Raw genomic sequence first — 26357 nt, 5'->3', positions numbered from 1 at the left:
CAGGCGACAGTTTTGTATGGGCGCCTATGTAAAAACGCCTGTGCTAACCACACGAGGCGATGCGCTTTTCAACAGTCGCCTGAAAATGCCTCGCCAGGCTTTTTCAGGCGACTGTTGAAAAGCGCATCGCCTCGTGTGGTTAGCACAGGCGTTTTTACATAGGCGCCCATACAAAACTGTCGCCTGCGCCGGTCGCGGCGACTGGCGCGGCGCTTTGTCGCCGCGACCGCAAACGCGTGGCTATCTCCCCGTGTGGACTAGCCCTAAGAGAGCGGCAGTGCGGAGATGAGGGGCTGTCTGACAGTGAACAACAACCTGTAGAACACAGCTCCCAGTGTCTCTATATACTGGGGTTAAGCCTCTCACACAGCTCCCAGTGTCTCTATATACTGGGGTTAAAGCCTCTCACACTGATTACAGCCGTCAGTGAGGCCATGCTTAGTGCACATCTGTTTGTTTAGTACAAGAATGACTGTTCCTGCGTCCATTTTTAGTTTGTGAGGCAATCAGTCAGGCTCTGACGTCATTTAAATGTATATAATCTACAGATTAGTCATTTCTCTATGGCATACCTCCCAACATTTTGGAAATAAAAAGAGGGACAAAAAAGTTGCCACATGTAGCCACACCCCCTAATTACCATGTTCAAGCTTTGAGTCTAAGGGTAAGGTCACACTGGGAGATTCAGGGGACGAATTAGTCGCCTGGTGACTAATCGCCTCTTCTTTGGGGCGACTAATCTCCTGGAACTGCTTCCCCCTTTGTTCCGCATGCTAGAATGAAAAATCGCCTGCGTCATGGCACTCGCGGCGCTTCGTTTTCCAAAGTTTCCTCATGAGGAAACTTCGGGTGACTTTGGAAAACAAAGCGCCGCGAGTGCCATGCCGCAGGCGATTTTTCATTCTAGCAGGCGGAAGAAAGGGGGAAGCAGTTCGCGGAGATTAGTCGCCCCAAAGATGGGCGACTAAATCTCCCCGAACCTCCCAGTGTGACCTTTCCCTTTTCCCAATAGACCTGTTATCTTTTATTGTTACAATTACTTATCTAGATACATTTGAATAGTTACAAATGTATGCTATGGTTCCAAACTGTAAATTTTATCCTTGAACCACTCTAGGCACTTGATGTAAGCGCAGAGGATATGAGTGAAGTTTTTTAGGCAAAGGATCAGGGTTACATGCAGTCTTTTCCACCAATGTAAATTAAAATCAGTTTATGAATACATACAGGCAAAATTCTTGAACAGAGTGTATCTTACTCCGTATAGACTTGCAAAGATATACCCAATGACCCTAGATCAGTGTGTAAAATGTAACCAAGAGGTTGGCTCATATATACATGTTCTGGTCCTGCCCACTTATACAAAGATTTTGGGGAGAAGTCCTGCAATACATTTCCAATACCCTAAGTGTCCCATGCATTAAAGGAGAATTCAACCCGCCTCCCTCCTCCCCCCAGCCTACCTGTCCCCCCGGGCAAATGCCCCTAATTTTTTACTCACCCCTCCGTGCAGATTCTGGCCTCAGAGTTCACAGCAGCCATCTTCTTTTCTGGTAATCTTCGTGTCTTGACGGCATTTTCGGTGCATGCGCATTTGGAGTAAATTTCTGGTCCCGAACCACTGCGCATGCGCCAGGTAGGTAGGCTGGGGGGGGGGAGGAGGGTCTACCCAGGGTAGTCGGGAGGGTTGTATTTACTACGGGTTGAATTCTCCTTTAAGACTCTATTGGTGTGTCTTTTGGGAGTGGTGGACGATTTAGGACTTCGGTCCTGTGTTAAGCTTTGCAACCTCCAACTGTTATACTACTCAGAAAAGGCCATCCTGCTACAGTGGAAATCCACTACTCCCCCAACCCTTGCCTTCTGGCGCGCATCTGTAAATGACTCTCTCCCAAACCAGAAACTGACCTATATAACAATCTGGGACATGTGGCTGGAAATGGAGGGTACCAGCACAGACACTAATGGACAATAATGTTGAATTTGATAAAGATATGTAAATGTACAGCAAAGTATGTTAAGGAAATGACAAAGATAATATGTTGGATAAAACCGAATGTTTATTATTTGGCTCCACTGGCAAAAACACTGCTTGTATGTCTTCTTCTTTCCTTTTATTTCTTCACCTGTTAAAAGCAAAATGCAAAAATAAAAACTTTAAAAAAACAAAATCAGTTCATGAAAACAACTGTTTTAGTTGACTAGGTCCAAATGTAAACTTCGACCGAGACTGCAGGTTAACTGCTCAAACTTAGTGTTGATTGTTTAACACAACATGTTTCGAGTCTCATAGGACTCTTTGTCAAGTGTATAACAAAATGTGAAAAAGCATAATATATAGTGTTTCACAGGAAATGACATCATCAAGTGAGTGCCCGCCCTCCAACAAAAAGAAAGGGAAAAAGAGCAACAAAAAAGCAACAAAAAATCTCTATTTGGAAACAATGTTTAAACGGCAATTTGCTACAACGTAAGTCAATGTCCATATTCAATAAAGTTCATTTTCCAAAAGGGGAAGAATTTGTGTTTTCTTTCGTGAGTTGGTTTCTGCTGTCACCGAAGTGCTGTAAAACATATATACTGTGAAAGAGTAAAACATTCGACCAATGGGCGAAAAACTAGCACTGCCTAATACGGCCTACTTGCCCAATCTGTCTCAGGAAAATTAGACAATCTGACTCAGAGTCCCATCGGACTTAAACATAATTTCTACATGGAAATTTAACATATTCACTATACGTTACCATAAATGGAAATTCTGAAACTTTCTTACTGCGTGGCTAAGGCAAGGGGTCAGAATCTGGAAGAGAGGTTAAGCATGAAGTTAGCATTAACACATGAATCACAGAAAACTTTTCACACTCCATGATTCGTTTAGCCCTTTAGGATTTACAGTATTTAACTTTTTAATCCAATACATCTCTCTCTGTGATAGTCTTAATTTCAAATCCCCACCTCTTGGGGGGGTATGTACGACCTCCAAGACTAGCCATTTTAATTGGTTAACGTTGTGGTTCATAGCCGAAAAATGTCTAGCTACGGTTGTATCCGTATAGGTATCCTTTTTAAAGTTTCTAATATAACCTCGATGTTCCTTGATACGGGATTTAACCTGCCTCACTGTCTGCCCCACATATGCCATCCCGCATGGGCATTTAAGTAAATACACAACATTACCAGTGTCGCAGGTGGCATAATGATGTAAGCGTATGGGATTCCCGTCACACGGATGGTTGATGGTATCACCTTTGATAATGGATGTACAACAAACACAATTTAGACATGCAAACGTGCCCTTCTTTGGTTTGCCGATAAATCTTTGGGTGCGCGGACCCGGGGGATTAACTTCTGATGGACATAGGATATCCCTTAGGTTACTACCCCTTTTATAACTGAATAAAGGGGAACTAGGGAAACATTTACCTAGAGCGTTATCTTGTTGGACTATGGGCCAGTATTTTCGGATGGTTTTTTCTATAGCCTTACTATTCATACTGAAAGTAGATACAAACGGTAGTACCCTATTTTCTTTTTTAGGTTTGTATGTAAGGAGTTCTTTCCTGTCAATCTTGTAAGTCTCTTCAATACAGTTATTAATGGACTTACGGTTGTAACCCCTATCTATAAATCTTTTTTTCAAGTTCTCAGTAGCACACTCATATTTATCTATATCGGACGAAATCCTACGAGCCCGTAGGAACTGCCCTTTTGGGATTGCTTTAATTACATTAGGGGCATGGAAACTCGTGGCATGAAAAACATTATTTCTATCAGTATCCTTTCTATACAAGCTAGTATGTACTCGGCCATCAGTAATGGTGAGGTGCACGTCCAGGAAATTCAATGAGAGTCCACCAACCTCAGATGTGAACTTGATGGTCCTATGGGCTTTATTAGCCTCTATGAGCATATTCTCAAAGGTTTGGACAGAGCCTTTCCAAAAGATGAGGATATCGTCCACATACCGAAAGTACTGGATGATATGTTGTTTAAATGCCCCTTCCAGAAACACTTTCTTTTCAAGGTCATGCACAAAGAGGTTGGCAAATGCCGGTGCCACTGCAGCACCCATTGACGTACCCTGGCGTTGCCAGTAGTACTCCCCTGAGAACCTAAAGTAATTTTTTTGTAATACAGTTGACAAGCAATCAATCAAAAAATACAATAGTTGAGGTGATAAATTGGTATCCAATAATGCCTCTTCTATGACCCTTATACCTTCATCCTGTGGGATAGAGGTATATAAGCTTTGTATATCAACACTTACAAGTATAACATCAGGGTCTAATTTATCCAGGGCATTCATTTTAACCAGCAAGTCAGTGGTGTCCTTCAAACATACTGGTATATGACAGGTTAATGGTTGTAAGAAGGTGTCTACAAATTTAATTAAACCAGTATGTTTGAAGGACACCACTGACTTGCTGGTTAAAATGAATGCCCTGGATAAATTAGACCCTGATGTTATACTTGTAAGTGTTGATATACAAAGCTTATATACCTCTATCCCACAGGATGAAGGTATAAGGGTCATAGAAGAGGCATTATTGGATACCAATTTATCACCTCAACTATTGTATTTTTTGATTGATTGCTTGTCAACTGTATTACAAAAAAATTACTTTAGGTTCTCAGGGGAGTACTACTGGCAACGCCAGGGTACGTCAATGGGTGCTGCAGTGGCACCGGCATTTGCCAACCTCTTTGTGCATGACCTTGAAAAGAAAGTGTTTCTGGAAGGGGCATTTAAACAACATATCATCCAGTACTTTCGGTATGTGGACGATATCCTCATCTTTTGGAAAGGCTCTGTCCAAACCTTTGAGAATATGCTCATAGAGGCTAATAAAGCCCATAGGACCATCAAGTTCAAATCTGAGGTTGGTGGACTCTCATTGAATTTCCTGGACGTGCACCTCACCATTACTGATGGCCGAGTACATACTAGCTTGTATAGAAAGGATACTGATAGAAATAATGTTTTACATGCCACGAGTTTCCATGCCCCTAATGTAATTAAAGCAATCCCAAAAGGGCAGTTCCTACGGGCTCGTAGGATTTCGTCCGATATAGATAAATATGAGTGTGCTACTGAGAACTTGAAAAAAGATTTATAGATAGGGGTTACAACCGTAAGTCCATTAATAACTGTATTGAAGAGACTTACAAGATTGACAGGAAAGAACTCCTTACATACAAACCTAAAAAAGAAAATAGGGTACTACCGTTTGTATCTACTTTCAGTATGAATAGTAAGGCTATAGAAAAAACCATCCGAAAATACTGGCCCATAGTCCAACAAGATAACGCTCTAGGTAAATGTTTCCCTAGTTCCCCTTTATTCAGTTATAAAAGGGGTAGTAACCTAAGGGATATCCTATGTCCATCAGAAGTTAATCCCCCGGGTCCGCGCACCCAAAGATTTATCGGCAAACCAAAGAAGGGCACGTTTGCATGTCTAAATTGTGTTTGTTGTACATCCATTATCAAAGGTGATACCATCAACCATCCGTGTGACGGGAATCCCATACGCTTACATCATTATGCCACCTGCGACACTGGTAATGTTGTGTATTTACTTAAATGCCCATGCGGGATGGCATATGTGGGGCAGACAGTGAGGCAGGTTAAATCCCGTATCAAGGAACATCGAGGTTATATTAGAAACTTTAAAAAGGATACCTATACGGATACAACCGTAGCTAGACATTTTTCGGCTATGAACCACAACGTTAACCAATTAAAATGGCTAGTCTTGGAGGTCGTACATACCCCCCCAAGAGGTGGGGATTTGAAATAAAGACTATCACAGAGAGAGATGTATTGGATTAAAAAGTTAAATACTGTAAATCCTAAAGGGCTAAACGAATCATGGAGTGTGAAAAGTTTTCTGTGATTCATGTGTTAATGCTAACTTCATGCTTAACCTCTCTTCCAGATTCTGACCCCTTGCCTTAGCCACGCAGTAAGAAAGTTTCAGAATTTCCATTTATGGTAACGTATAGTGAATATGTTAAATTTCCATGTAGAAATTATGTTTAAGTCCGATGGGACTCTGAGTCAGATTGTCTAATTTTCCTGAGACAGATTGGGCAAGTAGGCCGTATTAGGCAGTGCTAGTTTTTCGCCCATTGGTCGAATGTTTTACTCTTTCACAGTATATATGTTTTACAGCACTTCGGTGACAGCAGAAACCAACTCACGAAAGAAAACACAAATTCTTCCCCTTTTGGAAAATGAACTTTATTGAATATGGACATTGACTTACGTTGTAGCAAATTGCCGTTTAAACATTGTTTCCAAATAGAGCTTTTTTGTTGCTCTTTTTCCCTTTCTTTTTGTTGGAGGGCGGGCACTCACTTGATGATGTCATTTCCTGTGAAACACTATATATTATGCTTTTTCACATTTTGTTATACACTTGACAAAGAGTCCTATGAGACTCGAAACATGTTGTGTTAAACAATAAACACTAAGTTTGAGCAGTTAACCTGCAGTCTCGGTCGATCCTTGCAAGTTTACATTTGGACCTATTCAGCAGCACACACGGTGGATGTGCATCAAAGGGTTTCGACTTTAAAGTGGTTTTGTAGTTGGTTTGAGGTAACAGCACCATTTATTTTTTGTTTTAGTTGACTCTAGACCTTAAGAGGAATTTTAACAATACCATGTAGGATTACCAGGAAAACATACTAAAAATTAGATTTCCTATCAGTTTCCTTGCAGTTTACATTTTGTTAACTTGCAAATGAATATAATTTACTTTAATGTATCGCAATTATTGTAGTCTTTATGTAAAGAACATTGTGTTTAAAAAAAAAAGGAAATATTTTAATTTTTCAGATGGATTATATTTAAATTACTCATTGTATTATATTTTGAATTCTGGGAATTGCTGATGTTTCTGCACACAAGTAGCCAGCGCCCCATGATACGCTCTGCAGAAGAATTGGGTAAAGACCTCACTGCAGCTCTGGCTGGGGCAGCCATTTCCGACACTGTAGTGCTTTTCCATCTCTTCTGAATAAAGTTTCTCCAGTTTGGACCAGTTTTCTGAAAGAACAACAGAGAGTATTTAAGGCGACTGTTTTTAAAAATACATTTTTATACTTAAAAGGGGATGTTCCTCTCTATATTAACTTTTAGTTTGATTTGGAGAGTGATATTCTGAGACAATTTGCAATTGGTTTTAATCTTTTATTATTTTATAATTTTTTTTTATTATTTGTGGTTTTTTGAGTTATTTAACTTTTTATTCAGCAGCTCTCCAGTTTGCAATTTTTGCAATCTGGTTGCTAAGGTCCAAATAACCCTAGCAACCATGCACTGATTTGAATGAGAGACTGGAATATTAATAGGAGAGGACCTGATCAAAAAGAGGAGTAATTAAAAAGAAGCAATAACAATACATATGAAGTCTTACAGAGGATTTGTTTTTTTAGAAGAGGGTCAGTGACCCCCATTTGAAAGCTGGAAAAAGTCAGCAGAGGAAGACACATAATTCAAGAAGTATTAAATAAAGAAAAAAAAGAGCAATTGAAAAGTTACTTAGAAAGAGCCATTCTATAACATACTAAAAGTTAACTTAAAGGAGAGCCACCCTGTATCACATATTTTCTAAAATACAGGTATGGGACCTATTATCCAGAATTACCTCATTTTACAATTTTCTGCATTTTACACCATTTTTTTGTGGTCCCCTGAAAAATATAAAAATTGTATATAATATGACCACTTTAAAAGAAAACAAACAAGAAACAATAATAAAACTCCATACAAGCAGTTACCTGTCTGCCTGCTGTGTGCATGAAGTGTATTGTATCTTGCTCTGTGCAAGACCGGAGCGACGAGTCATCAAAAGCAGCATCTTTTGGCCTAGTATCAAGCAGATTCAGAAGAACTGCAAACTTCAGCTGATCAGCTTGAACCTACAAATAAAATAATCACCAGTGCCAAGGGCACGTTCAAATGCACAACAATGAAGACTTTACACCCAAGGTATACAACAGTAACTATCAGCAGCAGAAAGAGGGGGCATCCAGGCACTCAAAGATTCCACATGGGCCACAAAACGTGAAAAGCAATTGGAGTTGCTGATCATTTTAATGCAACTTCCAATACATTTTTCCTTTTATTTATTTGACCCCTGTAAAATCCTTGAGTGCCTGGCTACCCCCTTTATTATGCTGCAGTCAGTTTTTCGCTTCCTATGCTGAGGGTCTGAGACTGGTGCACCCAGACCAACTTTTCAACTTGGTGAGTGTATTTAAGTTGGTCACCTTTGCATCTCTCTCAGAAATCCTTGTGATCTGCCTTTGGTTTTCCGCCATATCTGCACCCAGAAGAAGTGATCTCGGCCCATGCCCATTGCTGGTTTCCAGTATAAGACTAAAGGAATGAGGGTCTCAAAAATAACCTTTTAATCCATGTTTCTAAAACAAAAAAATAATAGGAAGTGATTTATTGGAATACAGTGTCGGTGCTTTGTTTAATATATATATAATAACTCAGAATCAGCAGGGCTCATTGATGTAGATCACTGCCAGTCCCCAGGCGGGGGGGAGGGGATATTTCTAGGTATTTGTGCCGGGAATGCGCTGCTGCATTATTCTTTAGATGGGGGTGCAGAGGTGGGTCTGGGTGTACATCCTGCACCCAGGCCTGCTGATTGCCAGTAACACCATTGTGGGCACTTGAAGGATTCACTTATATAATAAGGCATAATGCAGAGTAGTATGTTTTGGTCATGTGCTCCTTGAGGGTCAACCCCAGAGATCCATGTTGGGGGGGGGCTGGCAAGAAACAGCAGGGACCAGCGATGCCCACACTGTTCCTGGGAGCCAGACCAACATCTCTGTGTAACCTACAGCAGGACGCACACAATACAGGGAACAGCAGCATATAAAATAACATATATTGCACTTCTAATGTAGCATGGATAATCATACTGATTCTGTCATTGGAAGGACTGTCTCTTTAACTAACTGGAGTGACTTGGACCAGACTGAACATGAATTAGTAACAAGTCAGAAATAAAATATAGGACTCCCTCCCAACAGTTGGATCCTTCAGTGCAGTGGAGCTTCCCCCCTACATGTCTGCAATGGTTCAATCCCCTTTGTAACGTGTGTAACAGACCCCTGTACTGTATGCAAGTCATATGTGTGCAATAGAGAGCAACAGCCCCCAGCCAATGCTATAAGTCAGTGGTACGTAGGAGAGCACAGACATGTAACTTCCCTACCTGCCTCCTTACATCTCCCATCAAGTCCTCTGATCACTTCTCACAGAAAACACTTCCTGCATTGTGCATGTGACCTGTGAGCCATGTGACCAGCAGCATGTGACACAGGGCAGAAATGTGCTGAGAAATGGCCGGCTCTGTACAAAGTGACCCCAAAGCCCTGGGTCCCAAAAGAAATTCTATTTCTATGTTGCTATTTGATTTGTTACTTCTAGACCCTATGGGGTAAATTTATCAAAGAGTGAAGTTCCGCCACTAGAGTGAAATTCCGTATCCATATATTATCTATTTGAGCAAATATATTGCAAAATTGTTGCAATCAGCATAACGGCAATAGCTGGAAAGGTATTTTCCTAATAGAATAGACTCACCCAGGCCCGGACTGGCAATCTGTGAGTTCTGGCAAATGCCAGAGGGGCTGCTATAAGGTCCCATAGAAAGTCACTATTTAGTGGGCTGGTGGGGAATGTTTTGGGCCTCTGTGTACCTGAAATGCCAGGGCCCATTTTAATTCTCAGTCTGGACCTGGACTCACCTATACATGATTCAGCGGGAGATCCATGACATTACAACTTGCTGACTAGTTAAAAATCCTGGGGACAAAGAACAGAACAGTATTATTTCCAAAGACCTTTCAAAGAAAACATGCTAGGTTATATTGTTAATTTAATCCTTTTGGGTAGGTACTTTCTAAGCGATTTATCCATCTGGCCTCTCTCTGTAATAATAAAGTATTATGATCCCCCCCTCTGGTTGGTTTTGGTACTGTCTCTAGCACCTTCCATTTAAGCTGACATACATTGTGCTTTGCTAAATCGAAATGCCTAGCTACGGGGGTATCAGTATAAGTATTTGGCTTAAAATTCCGTATGCTCTTAAGTTATAACTTTTGATTCTGTTCAAGATCCTACAAGGATTGCCGTATAATGCAGCGGTCTTGGGATGACCATCTGTGACTTGGCCAGTGGAGAGGCCCTGTTTTACAGCGACGACAGAGAAAGACTCATTGAAATGATCACCTTGGATGAGCCTGTAATACCTGAATGGCTGGATGATGATCTAATAGATCTTCTGAAAAAGGTGGGTAGCGACAGTGGGATAGAGGTACAGTACTGTAACACAAATGTATTTATGCCCCAATTATACTGCATTGTCTTAGTTAAAACCTATTTTATCACCTCTGCATTCTTAAAGGGGTATATAACAACATGCAAGAGCTACAAGAATTTTGCTACTTTCTGAAGCGCCATATTTCATATGTATCATAAAAGCCTGTCCCGGACTGAATGACTGTTTTCAGTTTAATTCCAACTAACCTATCATCAATGTGAATAACTATCCTGCAAACCTATGGATCATTTGCAGTGGTTTTATTGGTGGGTTTTTCAGTGAGTATAAAATCTGTGGTATAGAAATAATTGCCTTTTCAAACTTTAGCTCCTTAGAAAGAATCCGAGGCGACGGCTCGGTGCACGAGGGGACATTAGGCGCCACCAATTCTATGAGTCCATCGATTGGGTGGTGCTGGAAGAACAAGGAGCAGAGCCCCCTCTCCAGCCAAGTGAAGTAAGTACATGATTTCTCAAGTTTTATTTATCCCATGAAAATCAATACACGTAAGGAAAATGCAAAAGTATCTCTATTGCACTTCCATTTCTAAAGGCTGTATATTTTCATTGTAATCTTTATTGTTTAGTGTTATAAACTACATTGCAAACAGAAACACAAACTGCTATTTTTACAACCAAAACCAACTAACAACATTTAAACGCTAATACAGTAACTATTCTCTTGCTCATAATAGGTATTTTGTAGCATCTTAACTAAATAATTTTTTTCCCTCTGTTCAGCCATCAGAAAAGCTCTTCAAGCCATATGAGGGAAAGCTGTCATTTCTTGGGTCTCAGGAAGATGAAGCCACATCAGGGGACAATAATATCGTCTCTGGCTTTTCATTCCTACGTTCCTCCTGGCTGGAGTAAGTGAGTAGGTGAGTGTGTATGATCCAGCCAGTCATAATAACATGCTGTTCCATCTAGCATAGGTACATAAGATCAGAGGACAGTGGGGATATCTGTGGATTCAAGATCAGCTCCACCTGCTGCACAAAGGCCGTATTATCATCTGCATTTCCTTCCTTGGTAACATCAGGCGCAGTCACTCATCTGGTGCATGGCGGGTAAGTATAAGGTGGGTATATATATGTGAGTGAATGGTGAGTGAATGTGAGATATGAAAGGATAAGGGTGTAACGAGAAGGCAAGCAGATGGTAAGATCTCAGACTGCTTCGTCTTCCTGCACATCATGTCTATAGATCCTATAGCCTGTTAGTTTTGGATATAGTTCTGTAAAAATCCAGGTCAAGGGTTTTTTCCCTGTCTGAAGTAAGATGGTTTTTTTTTTTACCTTGTCCTGGATTAAATTTAGTTTTATTCAAACGAGCAAAGGGTGGGACGTCATAGACACGTGCAGTTTAAACCTCGTTTGTTGTCTTTGTTTGTCACGTTTGTCTTGTCTTGTGTGAGGCGTTACACCCGGTGTGCCGGTAAAAGGGTTGAAGCCTTGGCGTGGCGTTACTGCTCACATGTATAAACATGTGCTAATTCAACCAGTGGTGTGACTGTGAGTGAAGAAATGAATTGTCTACAATGTATTAGGTCCAATTTGTCTACAACATAAAAATCTTACAGAAGGTTCAGCCCTCCAAAATACACAATGGGCAGCACTGCCCTGCACAGAATCTCACAGATAAAGCCTTTGCCCACTTTGCTACCCCTGCTATTTATGTTACAGGCAGTAACAGCAATTTGTCAATGATTTGCATGTAAAGGGAAGACAGAGCTGTCAGTGTGTATTCGGCTCAGTTGCATTGGGTAACACATGCCTCACAGGTGGCAAAACAACATAAAGAGATCAGCTCCAATCTAACTTCTATTTCACTTTACTGAAATCACTTGTATTATTTATCAGTTTAATAGCATTTTGTGGTTAACTGCCAAAAATGCCTGTGTGCTTAAGCCTTAGAGAGATGGACTTCAATATCAAGCATTTGAGCAGACAAGGAGCAGTTACATTAAACAACAATTCATGACTTAATCACTCATAAGATTTCAGCCCTGACACCCCTTCAACTGTAAAGAAATGTACTACTCAGTATCCCTTTTAATAGTCAGGTTCAGCTCACAGATATTTCACCCAGAATAGAATAAATTATTATGACATATCGTCTTGTGTGCAAAAAACATTTCTTCTTATTAAACTTGGATTTACACACATATGGGGTATATTTATCAAAGAGTGAAGTTAATAGTGAAGTTCCGCCACTCTCCATTCTATAGGTGTATTTATCAAAGGGTGAACTTTCACTTTCACCCATTGATAAATACGCCTTTCAAAATCCCATAGAAATGAATTGAGAGCTGCAGAATTTCACTCTAGTGGCGGAACTTCACTCTTTGATAAATTTACCCCATGGTATTAGCAGCTAGTACAGGTATGGAACCTGTTATCCAGAATACTCGGGACCTCAGATAACAGATCCTTCTGTAATTTGGATCTTCATACCTTAAGTGTACTAGAAAATCATCTAAACATTAAATAAACCCAATAGGCTGGTTTTGCTTCCAGTAAGGGTTAATTATAAATTTGCTAGGACCAAAAACAAGGCACTGTTTTATTATTACAGAGAAAAGGGATTATTTTGATTAAATGGAGTCTATGGAAGACGACCTTTTTGTAATTTGGAGCTTTCAGAAGTAATGGGTTTATCAATATCCAATCCCAAACCTGATCTTCTGGCCTGCTGGTTGAAAGCTATCATCCAACTGGTTGTTAAAGGCTAGAGTTTAAGCAAACTTTACAGCTGATATTACATTACCCTCTTATCACCAAATCACTATATCGGGGCAATATAATTATAGACCCAAAGTTGCTGCAGGTCAAGTAACCAGCAACAACCAAGTGTTTTCAATTATGGATTAAATACTAACTGAGCTGTCAAAGATACTAAACATGAAGAATTGCAGCTATTATTACATTACCCCTAATGTGGTGGGGCTGCAACACTGATTACAAACAATCATAATTAAGCCTCTTACAGACCCCCAGGCTACCCCTCTCTTGTATCCTGCAGTAAAGAACCCAACATGGTCATCCCTTCTCAAGGGAGCAATCAATGCCACAATCAACATATTGTTATTGTAGAATAGTCTTTCCCCTTTTTATCACAACATAAATAACCCACCTCGCCAAAGATAAATGTTCCTGGTGTAAATCATTGTACTTGAGAAATCTATTACTGTTTATATTATTGAGGGTTGAATACATGGTCATTACTTCAATCAGTCAATAGACATAAGTGCTCATTCTACAAGGTCCAGAGACAAGATAAATGGTAACTAGAAGTTCTTCTAGGGATCATCAGACTTTTGTCAGCCAGCTAAACGCCCAGAAAACTAGAGAGGCAGATAACCCAATGACTACATACAACTGACTGAGTTAGTAAAACCACATGTTCCTTGAAGATTATGTTTTGTATTGTTGGCCTGAATAAAACCTTAATACTATTAAAAGAATGGTGTTTCACACAACTATTATATAAGTAGATTACACTACCCCTATTGGGGTGGTGCGTGAGATGAAATTAAGTTTGATATAAAATAGCAATAAAGTATTTAATTTGGTCGCACACGGTAATTTACTTAAACATATTAATTTATTATTAATTATCTGATCAATTTGAGATCTCCAATCTATATAAAAAAACACACACTGAAAAATGTATATATATATATATATAACAACATTAAATGCATATTTGCGAATAGCATTTCATGTTCAGCATTTCAGTTAATTCTGCCATATGAGATAGATGTACTTAATCATTCCTAACTGATGTTAACTGAAGACCAAACGGTTAGGGATTGTTTTGCCGAAAAAATTACGCCCATAGACTTATATGGCGCTGTGCGCCAAAATAAAAAGACGCGCGTCAAAAAAAAATTTCACCGCGCAACAAATTTTTTTTCATGCCCATAGACATTAATGGGCGTCGGCGACATTTCGCCGGCGGCAAATTTTTGGCGAAACGAAACGGGTCAAATACGCCCATCGCTACAAACGGTCAAATTCATATCTTTAAAAAGTCAATGTGATAACCCAATTCATGGTTTTAGCTCAAATTCATTATTGTTAAAACATCTCATGGAAGGTACTGTAGTTGTTTTGCTCTTTCTCCTTAAAATCGTAATCTGAGCGCTTAATAATTTCAAGCTAGTTCAATAGTTGTAACAATTTATGGCCCCATCCGTCTCCTACTGGCAGGAAATATTACTTAAAGGGGCAAAGTGTATGCCACTTGACAAAAGTTTTTATGCCTGAGTAACAGGGATGCACCTAATAATAATTATTTGGATTAAGCGGAATACAGATCTACACTGACAATATCCGTAGAAGTTCTTTGCAAGGGTGTTTTTATTTTCCTTTTGTTTAAGAGTGTGCAGGGACAAAGTCATCCATTGTAGACATTTAGGGCTCTGATAATAAAGATACTGATATAGCTGTTAGGACCATTGTTTTTCTCTCTATTTTCTTGGGAGAACCATACAACAATCAAATGAAGCCCAAGTCTTTTTTGAATCCCTTAGTGACTTGTACTACCGTGAAAGCAGAATTGATAGAGAGAGGGATCTTACACTGCAGCCTCGCCAAAGCTCTTCCTTTTCTGAAATAGCCTTTAGGGTAATCAGAGGATAATTGGATGGAATGGAAACTTCAGCGTCCATGAGCATCTTAGGATAAAGTGTTAACAGCTCATAGCAGTATGAACTTTTCCCAAAATATCTGTCAAAAGGGAAAATAATCACAAAGTCAAGATTAAAACATTAATGTGCTGGGGGGGGGGGGGGGGGAGGAGAATGATTGCCTTCATAGTGAGATCACTATCCGAAACAGAAATGTGATTTTTGGGGTTGGATTCATGCTGGACAGTAATGAATATCTAGGAGATGCTTTGAATGCATAACTGCTGCAGCTCAGCCTACAGAGGGACTATTAACCAATAAATATATGCAGATCATTTACCTGCACATGCCAGTCAATGGAAAACTGTTAATTTTCTATTTATTCTGCCTTAAAGGAGAACAAAAGGCAAATATTACACACTACACCCCTGAATCGTCCTACTACAGTAGTGTGTGATCGCTATATTTTTAGCTCACCTATTTGTAAATTTGAGTAGTTATTTATATCTCTGGTTTACAGCCTGCTTTGCCTAATGCTGCCGCCATCCTGTGTATGGTATGACGCTTCAGTTCCCTCACTGTCTTATAGTGCGCATGCCCCAATAATAATTGTGCGCATGCAAATATAGCAGGGACAGCGCCAAGGTATAACGGAGGAAAGGTTAGTATTTCAAGCATGCGCAGAGAGACAAAATTTGTCCTATTGCGATTTAAGACTGCCGCTGATAACCAGCAGGAAGTACAGTCAGTAACTGCCAGCCTTTTAATCCCAGGGTTCACTTAGTGATTTTGACAGAATTGCACCACATGAATTGGACTCTAACACATGGGATCCGGAAACTCATTATCCAGAAATTAGGCGAAAGCATCACTCATAGACTCCAATTTAGTCAAATAATTCAAAAACAATTTCCTTTTTCTCTGAAAAAAAGACAGTACCTTGTACTTAATCTCAAATTAAATATAATTAATCCTAATTGGAAGCAAAACAATCTAGGGATGCATCTAATCCACTATTTTGGATTCGGCAGAACCCCCGAATCCTTTGTGAAGTATTCAGCCGAATACCGAACCGAATCCTAATTTACATATGCAAATTACGGATGGGAAGGGGAAAACATTTTTTACTTCCTTGTTTTGTGACAAAAAGTCACGTGATTTCCCTCGCTGCCCCTAATTTGCATATGCAAATTCGGATTCGGTTCGGCCAGGCAGGACGATTTGGCCGAATACGAATCCTGCTGAAAAAAGGCAGAATCCTGGCCGAATACCAAACAGAATCTGGGATTCGGTGCATCCCTAAATCCCATTGGGTTTATTACATTTTTAAATTATAATTTAGTAGTAATTGTTGAAAGCAAAACTACAGAAAGATCCCTTATCTGGAAAACACCACGTCCCGATCATTCTGGATAACAGGTTCCATACTGGTATAGTATCTCTGGAAGTGAATATTGCTTGAACATCTGTTTTCTCTTGTTGTGAAATCCACTACTACCGGTTTCCCAGGGTGTATCAGTCCAATAATAAATCCTTCTACAGGACAAACTAGTGATGCTATAAACACAGGTCTTGGTGGTGGGCTCTGGACTTTAGACAACACTATAAACTTCAAGAAACAATGTAAAATATCTTACTGCTAAGGGAGCAGTTTCAATAACTGTTTTGAATAAAAAAAAAGCTCTGCCTAAACAAGCAGTAGGACAGTTGCACCTCAAGAGTACTAAGTGCATATATTTCCTTTTAAGGGGTTGCTCACATTTAAACTAACTTTTAGTATGATGTAGAGCGCGATATTATGAGACAATGTGCAATTGGTTTTCATATTTTATTATTTGTGGGTTTTTGAGTTATTTAGCGTTTAATTCAGCAGCTCTGCTGTTTGCAATATTAGCAATCTGATTGCTAGGGTCCAAATGTATGCAATTACAAATTGCATAAAAGACTGGAATATGAAAAGGAGAGGTCTGAGTAGAAAGATGAGAATCAGTGACCCCCATTTGAAAGCTGTAAACAGTAAGAAGAAGGCAAATCATTTGAAAACAATAACACAGAAATAATGGAAGCCAATTGAAAAGTTACTTAGAATAAGTCATTCTATTACATACTAAAACTTAAGGTAAAGCACCCTATTAAAACATCTTGCTAAACATGTAATGGGTTAATAACTGGACTGTCACACTGTTTCAGGCATCTTACTTTTTCCATGCCCTTCATTGTCATTTACGGTATATGCACACAACAAAAGTAAATTAATCTCTGTGATTCAGAGTACTACTAATCTAAATGAGGTTGCCTATAATATAAATCTGGAGGCTCAAGGGGTAAAAAACAGAACATACCTGTAATCCTTGGGATCTAATCTGATGGGTTCACTGATCAACTCTATGGCTTTAGTGTAGTTTCCTTCTTCCAAATAATTAATACCGAGCTCTAAAAAGAGAAAAACACAATAAAATGAAATTAAAGAAAAGTCAATGCTTCAACTGATGTACATAGGCAGCAGAAAGACCTCACCCTATTTACAAGAAGTCACGGGCTTCTCAAATCAGCTGATTTGTCTTATTGAAAAGTTTGATCCAGAAGGGATTTTGAGTGGCTAATTGGGTCACATTTGTTCATACATAGACCATTTGAGACCAATATGTAAGCTTCTAAAGTCATTTAACGATTGCAACATATCAGAGGGAACACTTGTTTATTATCAATAGTGTGCGCCTTTAGTTGTAATATTGGTGTGTAGGCGCCATCTCAGTTAATTTTGCCTGGTCATGTGCTTTCAGAAAGAGCCAGCACTTTAGGATGGAACTGCATTCTGGTAGGCTGTTGTTTCTCCTACTACGTGGTTTGGTCTACATATGGCTGTAATACATGCATGTACACTGGAGTGAGCTGGCTCTGTCATTACCTATAATATAAAATTAAAAAACTTATGAAAGGAATAGTGTCATATTAAAAAAATGTTTTTCATCAGTTAATAGTGCTGCTCTGGCAGAATTCTGCACTGAAATCTGTATCTCAAAAGAGCAAACAGATTTTTTATATATAATTTTGAAATCTGGCATGGGGCTAGGCATATTGTCAATTTCCCAGCTGCCTCTGTCATGTGACTTGTGCTCTGATAAACTTCAGTCACTCTTTACTGCTGTACTGCAAGTTGGAGTGATACCCCTCCCTTTCCCGCCCAGCAGCCTAACAACAGAACAATGGGAAGGTAACCAGATAGCAACTCTAAGTCCTGGCTCTTTCTGAAAGCACATGGCCAGGCAAAATGACCTGAGATGGCACCAACACACCAATATAACAACAAAATAAAATATACTTGCTGGTTCAGGAATTAAATTTTATATTGTATAGTGAATTATTTGCATTGTAAACAGTGTAAAAATAAAAATGACATCATAAAAATCATGACAGAATAATGAAGATTAATATTACAAATCATCCAATAGTTAAATTGAAAAAAAGTTAAGGGCAATTAAAGATGTAACAATCTGAGATACCCGTGACTCAGCATCCAGAAATACATTTTAATGCAGAAGAAGCCTGGGAATTGCTGCATGTACAACACTCGCTGAAACCTGGTTTAATTGTGGGAAAATTGGAAGAAGACATTACAAATTGTAACTGTACATAGTAGTGTCCCATCATGTACTTTTTTATCTGTATGGGGCTCTGTATACTGTTAGAAGCATAAACATGGGGACCCTGGTTGGTTTTGGACAAGAGACGTGGAGACGTGGCTGTGTGTGCAAGGGTTTTTTTTAATTGAGGGGCCATTTTACTTGTTGGCAGGACTCGCCAGCTGGGTGTCCAGGTGACTGGTGGTGGGGGGAGCCGTATGGGGTCGAGAGGGCTGTTGATGCTTGTGGAGACAGAGAGGCACATTGGTATTTACAATAATACATACTAAATTGGTATTTACAATAATACATACTACAGAGCCTTTAATGGACACATAGAAGGCAATGCAGGACATTTGAACTTTTAGGCTAATTGGAAATGCAGCAGTAAAACTTCCCCTATGTCATTCTGTGCCATTACCCTAAGATATATAAGCATAAATTTGATTTCATTCATTTAAAGGGAAACTTAACTCTTGTATCTGTTATCTTTTTTTTAACTTGTATTTTCACCTATTTTATATGTAGGAGCTTTTTTAAATATGTGATAATAACTATTGTGAAAATAGTAATAGTTAAAATTCAGTATTTTTTCTGAAAAAAAAAATCACATTCCTCATCCCCCCCTCTAAACAAAGTCTCAAGTCTCTATATACAGAAATGGTACAATCGTTTATTTAAGTGATAATATAAGTGATAATATAGTTCCATGAAATGAAGTTCATTAAAAAATAGCTCACCTTGAAAGGGGTGGTTCACCTTTAAGTTAACTTTTAGTTTGCTATAGAATGGCCAGTTCTAAGCAACTTTTCATGTTCATTTTTTCTTTTGGATAGTTTTTGAATTATTTGCCATTTTGTTTGACTGTTTCCAGCTTTCAAATGGGGGTCACTGAACCCAGCTAAAAACAAATACGCTGTAAGGCTACAAATGTATTATTATGGCTACTTTTTGTTACTCGTTTCTATTCAGGCCTCTCCTATTCATATTCCAGTCTGTTATTCAAATCAATACATGGTTGCTAAGATATCTGGGACCCTAGCAAGCATATTGCTGAAACTGTAAACTGGAGAACTCTTAACAAAAAAGCTAAATAACTCAAAAACCACAAATAATAAAAAATGAAAACCAAGTGCAAATTGACTCAGAATATCATTCTCTACATCAGTGATCCCCAACCAGTAGCTCGCGAGCAACATGTTGCTCTCCAACCCCTTGGATGTTGCTTCCAGTGGCCTCAAAGCAGGTGCTTATTTTTGAATTCCTGGCTAGGAGTCAACTTTTGACTGCATAAAAACCAGGTGCACTGCCAAACAGAGCCTCTTGTAGTGTGCCAGTCCACATAGGGGCCACCAAATAGCCAATCACAGCACTTATTTGGCACCCCAGGAACGTTTTGCATACCTGTGTTGCTTCCCAACTCTTTTTATTTTTGAATGTGGCTCACGGGTAGGGTTGCCACCTTTTATAAAAAAAATTACCGGCTGCTGGGGGGCGGGGCCTCAAAGGGGCAGGATGTGATGTGACGTAAAAAGGGGCGGGGTCACACCACGGACACTAGAAGAGGCAAAAGAAAAGGTAAGTTGCAGGGGATTGGGGGCGATTGGGGGCAGGCCGAGGGCTCCTTTTGATGGTATTACAAATTTACCGGCAGTTACATTGCCGGTAAATTTGTAATACCGGCCCTGGCCTTGGCAGGTATTTTACAGGCTAGGCCGGGTAAAAAAGGCTGGGGACCCCTGCTCTACATCATACTAAAAGTAAAGGTGAACCACTTTTTTATTTTTCCGAGTGTTTGAATTATTTGCCTTCTTCTGCAGCTTTCCAGGGTTCAATACTATTGCTCAATACTATTGCTCTGCGAGGCCAACACTTATCTATTGTTTATTAATTAGGGCCTCACTGGGCCCCCTACATCTTCTCTTCCTGTGGCCATTTTTTTTTTGCACTGTTCTGCTGCTTCAGGGTGACCGCAGTGGCTGCACTTTACCATTCAGCTATATCACTCTATATCCACAGGGAGAGTGATGAAAACTGTTTCAAAAAGATATATAAGGGCTCTTACACATGAGCGTTCTGACCTGCGCTCCCCTGCGTTCCGTTTTTTGGCGTTCAGCCGCAGGGGAGCGCAGGAATAGACGCAAGTCATTATTTGAAATGGGGCTGTACTCACTCAGGCGCGTGTAGGCGCCGAACACAGGTTCAGACGCAACATGCTGCATTTTTCCTGCGTTCGGCGCCTACACGCGCCTGAGTGAGTACAGCCCCATTTCAAATAATGACTTGCGTCTATTCCTGCGCTCCCCTGCGGCTGAACGCCAAAAAACGGAACGCAGGGGAGCGCAGGTCAGAACGCTCATGTGTAAGAGCCCTAAAGGCATATATTTTGCTGTAAGTATTTATCCAGCATACCTACAAGTACACAACCATTTGGGACCAATGGCTCCATACATTGGCACATTACCAGTAGACTACTGTAAGCATGTATTGTAATTAAACTAAACCCTAAAAACTGAATGTGGCTAAAAATTGCGTATTTTATATAATGAACTTATTGCACCAGCCTAAAGTTTCAGCTTCTTAGAGGAGAAGGAAAGTCTGTTAGCACTTGGGGTTGCCAAATGTTAGGCACCCCCAAGTGATTGTATTGACTTACCTGAAACCCCGGGCCGGTGCTCCTATTGGCAGAAACCTGCACCCGCCTGGGGTTATATCAGTGAGCACCACGGAGCGAGCCTCTTCCTTTGTGCGGTTGTGCATGCGCAGTAGAACGAAAAGCCAAACTTTAACGAAAAAGTCGGCTTTTCTACTGAGCATGTGTTTGCCCGGGGAAATTTGAAGAAAGAAGACGCCAAAAGATCTCTCCGCGGTGCTCGCTAGAAAAACCCAGGGCCGGTGCAGGTTTCTGCCAATAGGAGCACCGGCCCGGGGTTTCAGTTAAGTCAATACAATCACTTGGGGGTACCTAACATTTGGCACCACCAACTGCTAACAGACTTTCCTTCTCCTTTAGTAGCAACAATGATCCAGGACTTCAAAATTGTCACATGATGGTAACCATCTTGGAAAGTGTCTGTGACACTCACATGCTCAGTGGGCTCTGAGCAGCTGTTGAGAAGCTAAACTTAGGGGTCGTCTCAAACGAAAATCAAGCAGAAAATGACGTCATATAAGCTGATGCTGCAAGGCTGATTATTAAATTCTAATTAATATTGTGACATTTATATTCAGTATATTGTTCTTTGATCCCTAAGCTCAGTAAGTGACAGCAGCACAGAGCATGTGTAGTGAAATGGCAGAATAGGGAGCTACAGAAGCATGTTTGGAAGCACAGATATTCCCTGCTAAAGGGCTGTGCTTTCCTTGGGCTGGTACAGAAGTGTTTGCACTATAGCGCCTCACTTGAAATGTAAAGCCAGGCTGGCATATCATCTCTATGTGGGTAGACTAAGTTGAAACAGGATGGGCCACCTTTCTGCTAAATCTATTTCTGTTTTCCATTACCTCTCAGAATCCTCCCCTCCCTCTTTTCTTTCTTTCTGCAGATTCTCTGATCCAAAGCTTTCTGTCTTTGCTAATTCTTCTTGTTTCTGCTGCTTGTCTCTGCACAATAATCACCTCCGCACAGTAAGAAACAGTTACTCTTCTCATACACAGGAAGCCACGCCTCACTGACACCTTGTGCCTATACACTTTTTTATAGAAGAAAGAAACTTTATTTAACGGCTGGTGCACAAATGAGAGCAAGAGAGCAAGTTGTTGTGTAAAGATGGCAGATATTACTGGTTGTAAAAAGCTGGGAAAGTAGGAAACCCCAGCACAGCAATGTACACTACTTTTAGGGTATGGAACAAAATGGAATGCCTTATCAAGGTTCTGAAGAACAAAGCATTCTCTGTTTAGGAAGCCAATGGGGCTCATTCTCAGGACCTGGGGCATGATTAACACAGAGGAAACAGACCCTTTACTGCTGTACTGCAAGTTGGAGTCATATCACCCCCACCCTTTCCTGCCCAGTAGCTTAACAACAGAACAATGGGAAGGTAACCAGGTAGCAGCTCCCTAACACAAGATAACAGCTGCCTGGTAGATCTAAGAACAGCACTCAATAGTAAAATCCAGGTCCCACGGTGACAAATTCAGTTATATTGAGTAGGAGAAATAGCCTGCCGGAAAGCAGTTCCATCCTGAAGTTCTGGCTCTTTCTGACGGTACATGACCAGGCAAAATTACCTGAGATGGCTGCCTACACACCAATATTACAACTAAAAAACCATACACTTTAGGAATGAAATTTTATATTGTGGAGTGAATTATTTGCAGTGTAAACAGTGTAATTTAGAAATAAAAACAACATAAGTATCATGACAGAATCCCTTTAAGCAATGAAAAGCTTGCTACCCATAATTGCCCATTTAAGCTCAGTGTAATGAAAGCATAGTAAATGTGAGATTGGCAAATAGATACCTTTTTTTATTGTTCAGTTTGATAAATCAGCATGTATGCTATAAGCTGAAAGTGTGAAAGTGAAACATATAATGGGAATGGCACATGGTATGTTTTGTTGCCTGTACTGGGTAGACAAAACCTTTCCTTGCAATTAACTTTTTTCGACTATGCAATTAATGTTTTACCACCAGCGATTTACATTAATGCCAGTACAAAGGTGTCTTCTGACATGTTGTCACCTGAGCTGGAGGAGATTAAACACTGGCGAAAAATTGTACTGTTGTCATTGCCATAAGAGAGTTGTAGAATTCAATCAGTATCTTCAAATCAATTATCAGAGGAGCAGACAGGCATATTGTTGTTACCTGCCTTGTTTTGTCTGTTCTCACACTTGTTTCAGGAATCATAACGCAACACACAGAAATGGAAAATGTGACATTTATTTTGCTTGTGTATAAGTTTAGCACAATTATAAAATTTCTATCTAAAAACTACAAACAAATACATTTGTTTTTTCATCTGATTAGCTATCATATATACACCAATCTATTTGGTTTATTGCACATTTAAGCACTTGCAACATATGGTTCTATTATAAAGAGAAAAACACATTATCACAGTTGAGTGTGGACCCATGGAATAAAAAAAGTAGTGATATGTAAGCTTTGTATATAAGTGTACAAATGTTGAACCCTGCACCCAAAACATGTGTGAAATAAAGTACGTGGTGGGTGTTTTTTTTCTCTAAGATTCACTTTGTCTCTTATGTCAAGTTTTAAGAATATAAATTCATTAAGTTAAGTAGGGAGAGTATGGTCCATGTTGGCAGGCCCGGACTGGCAATCTGTGAATTCTGGCAAATGCCAGAGGGGCTGCTATAAGGTGCCATAGAAAGTCAGTATTTAGTGGGCTGGTGGGGCTGTTTGGGCCTCTATGTGAGCTGATTGGGCCTCTGTGTACCTGAAATGCCAGGGCCTATTTTAATTCTCAGTCCGGACCTGCATGTTGGCATTTCGTTGCTGTTCTTATACATTGGGTTTCACAATCTTCATAGAAACATAGCCCTGTAAGACAAAACACACATTTTGATATAGGTCACAAGCCATGGAATAACACTTTTTTTTTTAATTAATCTATTTACATTGCTTCTGTATCCTCTCTGCTAGATGTCACAACCCTTCCTTTTCTGTAACCAAACCTACCCTGCCCTGGGCATTGACTGTAGGTGAATTCACCCAAGACCTGCGCATATACTTGAGGTTTGTTTCATTCTCCTGCCATAGTGATTATACCTTTGGATTAAATTCAGAGAAAACTGGCCTATGCTGTCTCAAGCATCATGCATTGCATAGCAACACATTTTCCCATGGTGGAAAAAAATCCCACAGGATTAGATTCTATGAATTAAAGCATAACAGTGGTTAAAAGGTAATGCAAATTTAATTCTGAGTCATTTTCCAGTAATAATTAACCTGTAAAATACTTTAAAACTTGTAAATATCTATAGCTATTGAAAGGCAGTAGCTTCTGTTTGCTATTTCAGTGGAAATAGTTCTTGGTTGCTTGCCAAATCATTGTGTTTTCATAGAGATATTGCTCATATATGCATGGGATTCATTATCCGGAAATCCATTATCCAGAACGCTCCAAATTATGGGAAGGCCATCTCCTATAGGCTCCATATTAATCAAATAATTCAACCTTGTAGTTGATCCCAACTAAGATATAATTAATCCTAATTGAAGGCAAAACATTGCTACTGGATTTAATTAATGTGTAAATGTTTTTTAAGTAGAGTTAAGTTATGGAGATCCAAATTAGGGAAAGACACCAATATCTGGAAAACCCCAGGTCCTGAGCATTCTGGATAACAGGTCCCATACCTGTACCGATTTTCCTCGAAATCAGGACTTGCACTTATTGTGCTCAAGTAGTGGTACATTTTTAAATAAATATCTAAATATGATCTTATTTTGCAAAAAAAATTACAGCACTAAGTTAACCAGCTTGATAACAGGAATGAAATGTGATAATTACAAAATGAGACATTGTGTTGAACACATATTAAGATGGCAACCAATGCAGTTCAGAATAAAAATATATAATACATATATAAATAAATGCAAGTCTTACCGGCAAAGAATAGAAGAAGACTGCAAGGAACAGAAGTACAAGGAGCAGGACGATGAGTCCAATAAATACCCATTTAAATCTGCGCCATATGATAAATTTCATGGTCTTGCATGGGTTTGTAAACCAGAGGAAGGAGGTGTCTGGCCGGCTGCAATTTCAAAGCAACAGTATTAATTCCTTTATCAAACAAAGGTTTCATTTTTATTTATTGTTTTAGTCCTAGAGAATATTACATTTTAATAAATTATGCACTTGGGGCAGATTAATGAGCTGGTGAGTCTAACCAAGAAAAACAACTGGACGGTGTTTATTTGTACAACATTTCACATGGGCACTTATACTTTATTTTGGTATTTATCCAGTGGAACTATTAAACTATATAATCCCTTTGCTTATTTGCTTATTTTCTACTTTGGCTGCGCAGAGTTTATCATTTTTCCATTGTCCTCATTTGTCATGCCCATAGCCCTAGGGCACATGGGCATTTTGATCTCCACAGTGTTCTTATGGACGACTGCCTGGGTTAAAATATACTAAAATATCCTAATCGGCGGTCACTGCTTCCCATTGAAAACATGGAAAACAATCGGGTCAATGGCAGACGGTGAGAGTGCTGACCATCAGCAAAACATTTAGGGGCCGATTCACAAAGGGTCGAATATCGAGGGTTAATTAACCCTTGATATTCGACTGGGAATTAAAATCCTTCGACTTCGAATATCGAAGTCGAAGGATTTTAGCGCATATAGTTCGATTATTCCTTCGATCGAACGATAAAATCCTTCGAATCGAATGATTCGAAGGATTTTAATCCAACGATCGAAGGAATATCCTTCGATCAAAAAGTTAGCCAAGCCTATGGAGACCTTCCCCATAGGCTAACATTGAGTTCGGTAGCTTTTAGATGGCGAACTAGGGGGTCGAAGTTTTTTCTTAAAGAGACAGTAATTCGACTATCGAATCGTCGAACGATTTTTAGTTCGAATAGTTCGATTCGAAGTCTTAGTCGAAGGTCGTAGTAGCCCATTCGATGGTCAAAGTAGCCCAAAAAACACTTCGAAATTCTAAGTTTTTTTACTTCGAATCCTTCACTCGAAGTTAGTGAATCGGCCCTCAAATGCTTCTCAGTGTAAAACAATGAGATTCAATTACATTTTGACTGCAGT

At 39.7% G+C, this 26357-nt stretch overlaps 1 protein-coding gene and 1 long non-coding RNA gene across 11 annotated transcripts in view; both read right to left on the bottom strand.

Annotated features, from left to right (window-relative positions):
- Positions 1 to 14699: 14699 nt before the first annotated feature.
- LOC121395725 lies at positions 14700 to 22291 on the bottom strand. The gene is made up of 3 exons (XR_005962644.1): positions 22114 to 22291; positions 17329 to 17419; positions 14700 to 15086 (listed from the first exon to the last, which is right to left on the bottom strand). It is a non-coding gene; the product is annotated as an uncharacterized LOC121395725 (long non-coding RNA).
- A 1535-nt stretch (positions 22292 to 23826) lies between these two features.
- myof.1.L (myoferlin, gene 1 L homeolog) overlaps positions 23827 to 26357 on the bottom strand; it is a 102666-nt gene continuing 100135 nt past the window's right edge. For all 10 annotated transcript variants that reach the window (XM_018225305.2, XM_018225310.2, XM_018225308.2 and 7 more), the window contains 3 exons: positions 25192 to 25339; positions 24063 to 24122; positions 23827 to 23879 (listed from right to left, as the gene is read on the bottom strand). In XM_018225305.2, coding sequence (XP_018080794.1) covers positions 24084 to 24122; positions 25192 to 25339 — 187 coding nt within the window. In that variant the 3' untranslated portion in view covers positions 23827 to 23879; positions 24063 to 24083. The remainder of the gene's footprint in view (positions 23880 to 24062; positions 24123 to 25191; positions 25340 to 26357) is intronic.

Source organism: Xenopus laevis, chromosome 7L (genome assembly GCF_017654675.1).
Source record: "Xenopus laevis strain J_2021 chromosome 7L, Xenopus_laevis_v10.1, whole genome shotgun sequence".
NCBI classification, from domain to species: domain Eukaryota; kingdom Metazoa; phylum Chordata; class Amphibia; order Anura; family Pipidae; genus Xenopus; species Xenopus laevis.
The sequence above is the reverse complement of the archived record's forward strand: the minus strand, read 5'-3'. Positions and strand labels throughout refer to the sequence as shown.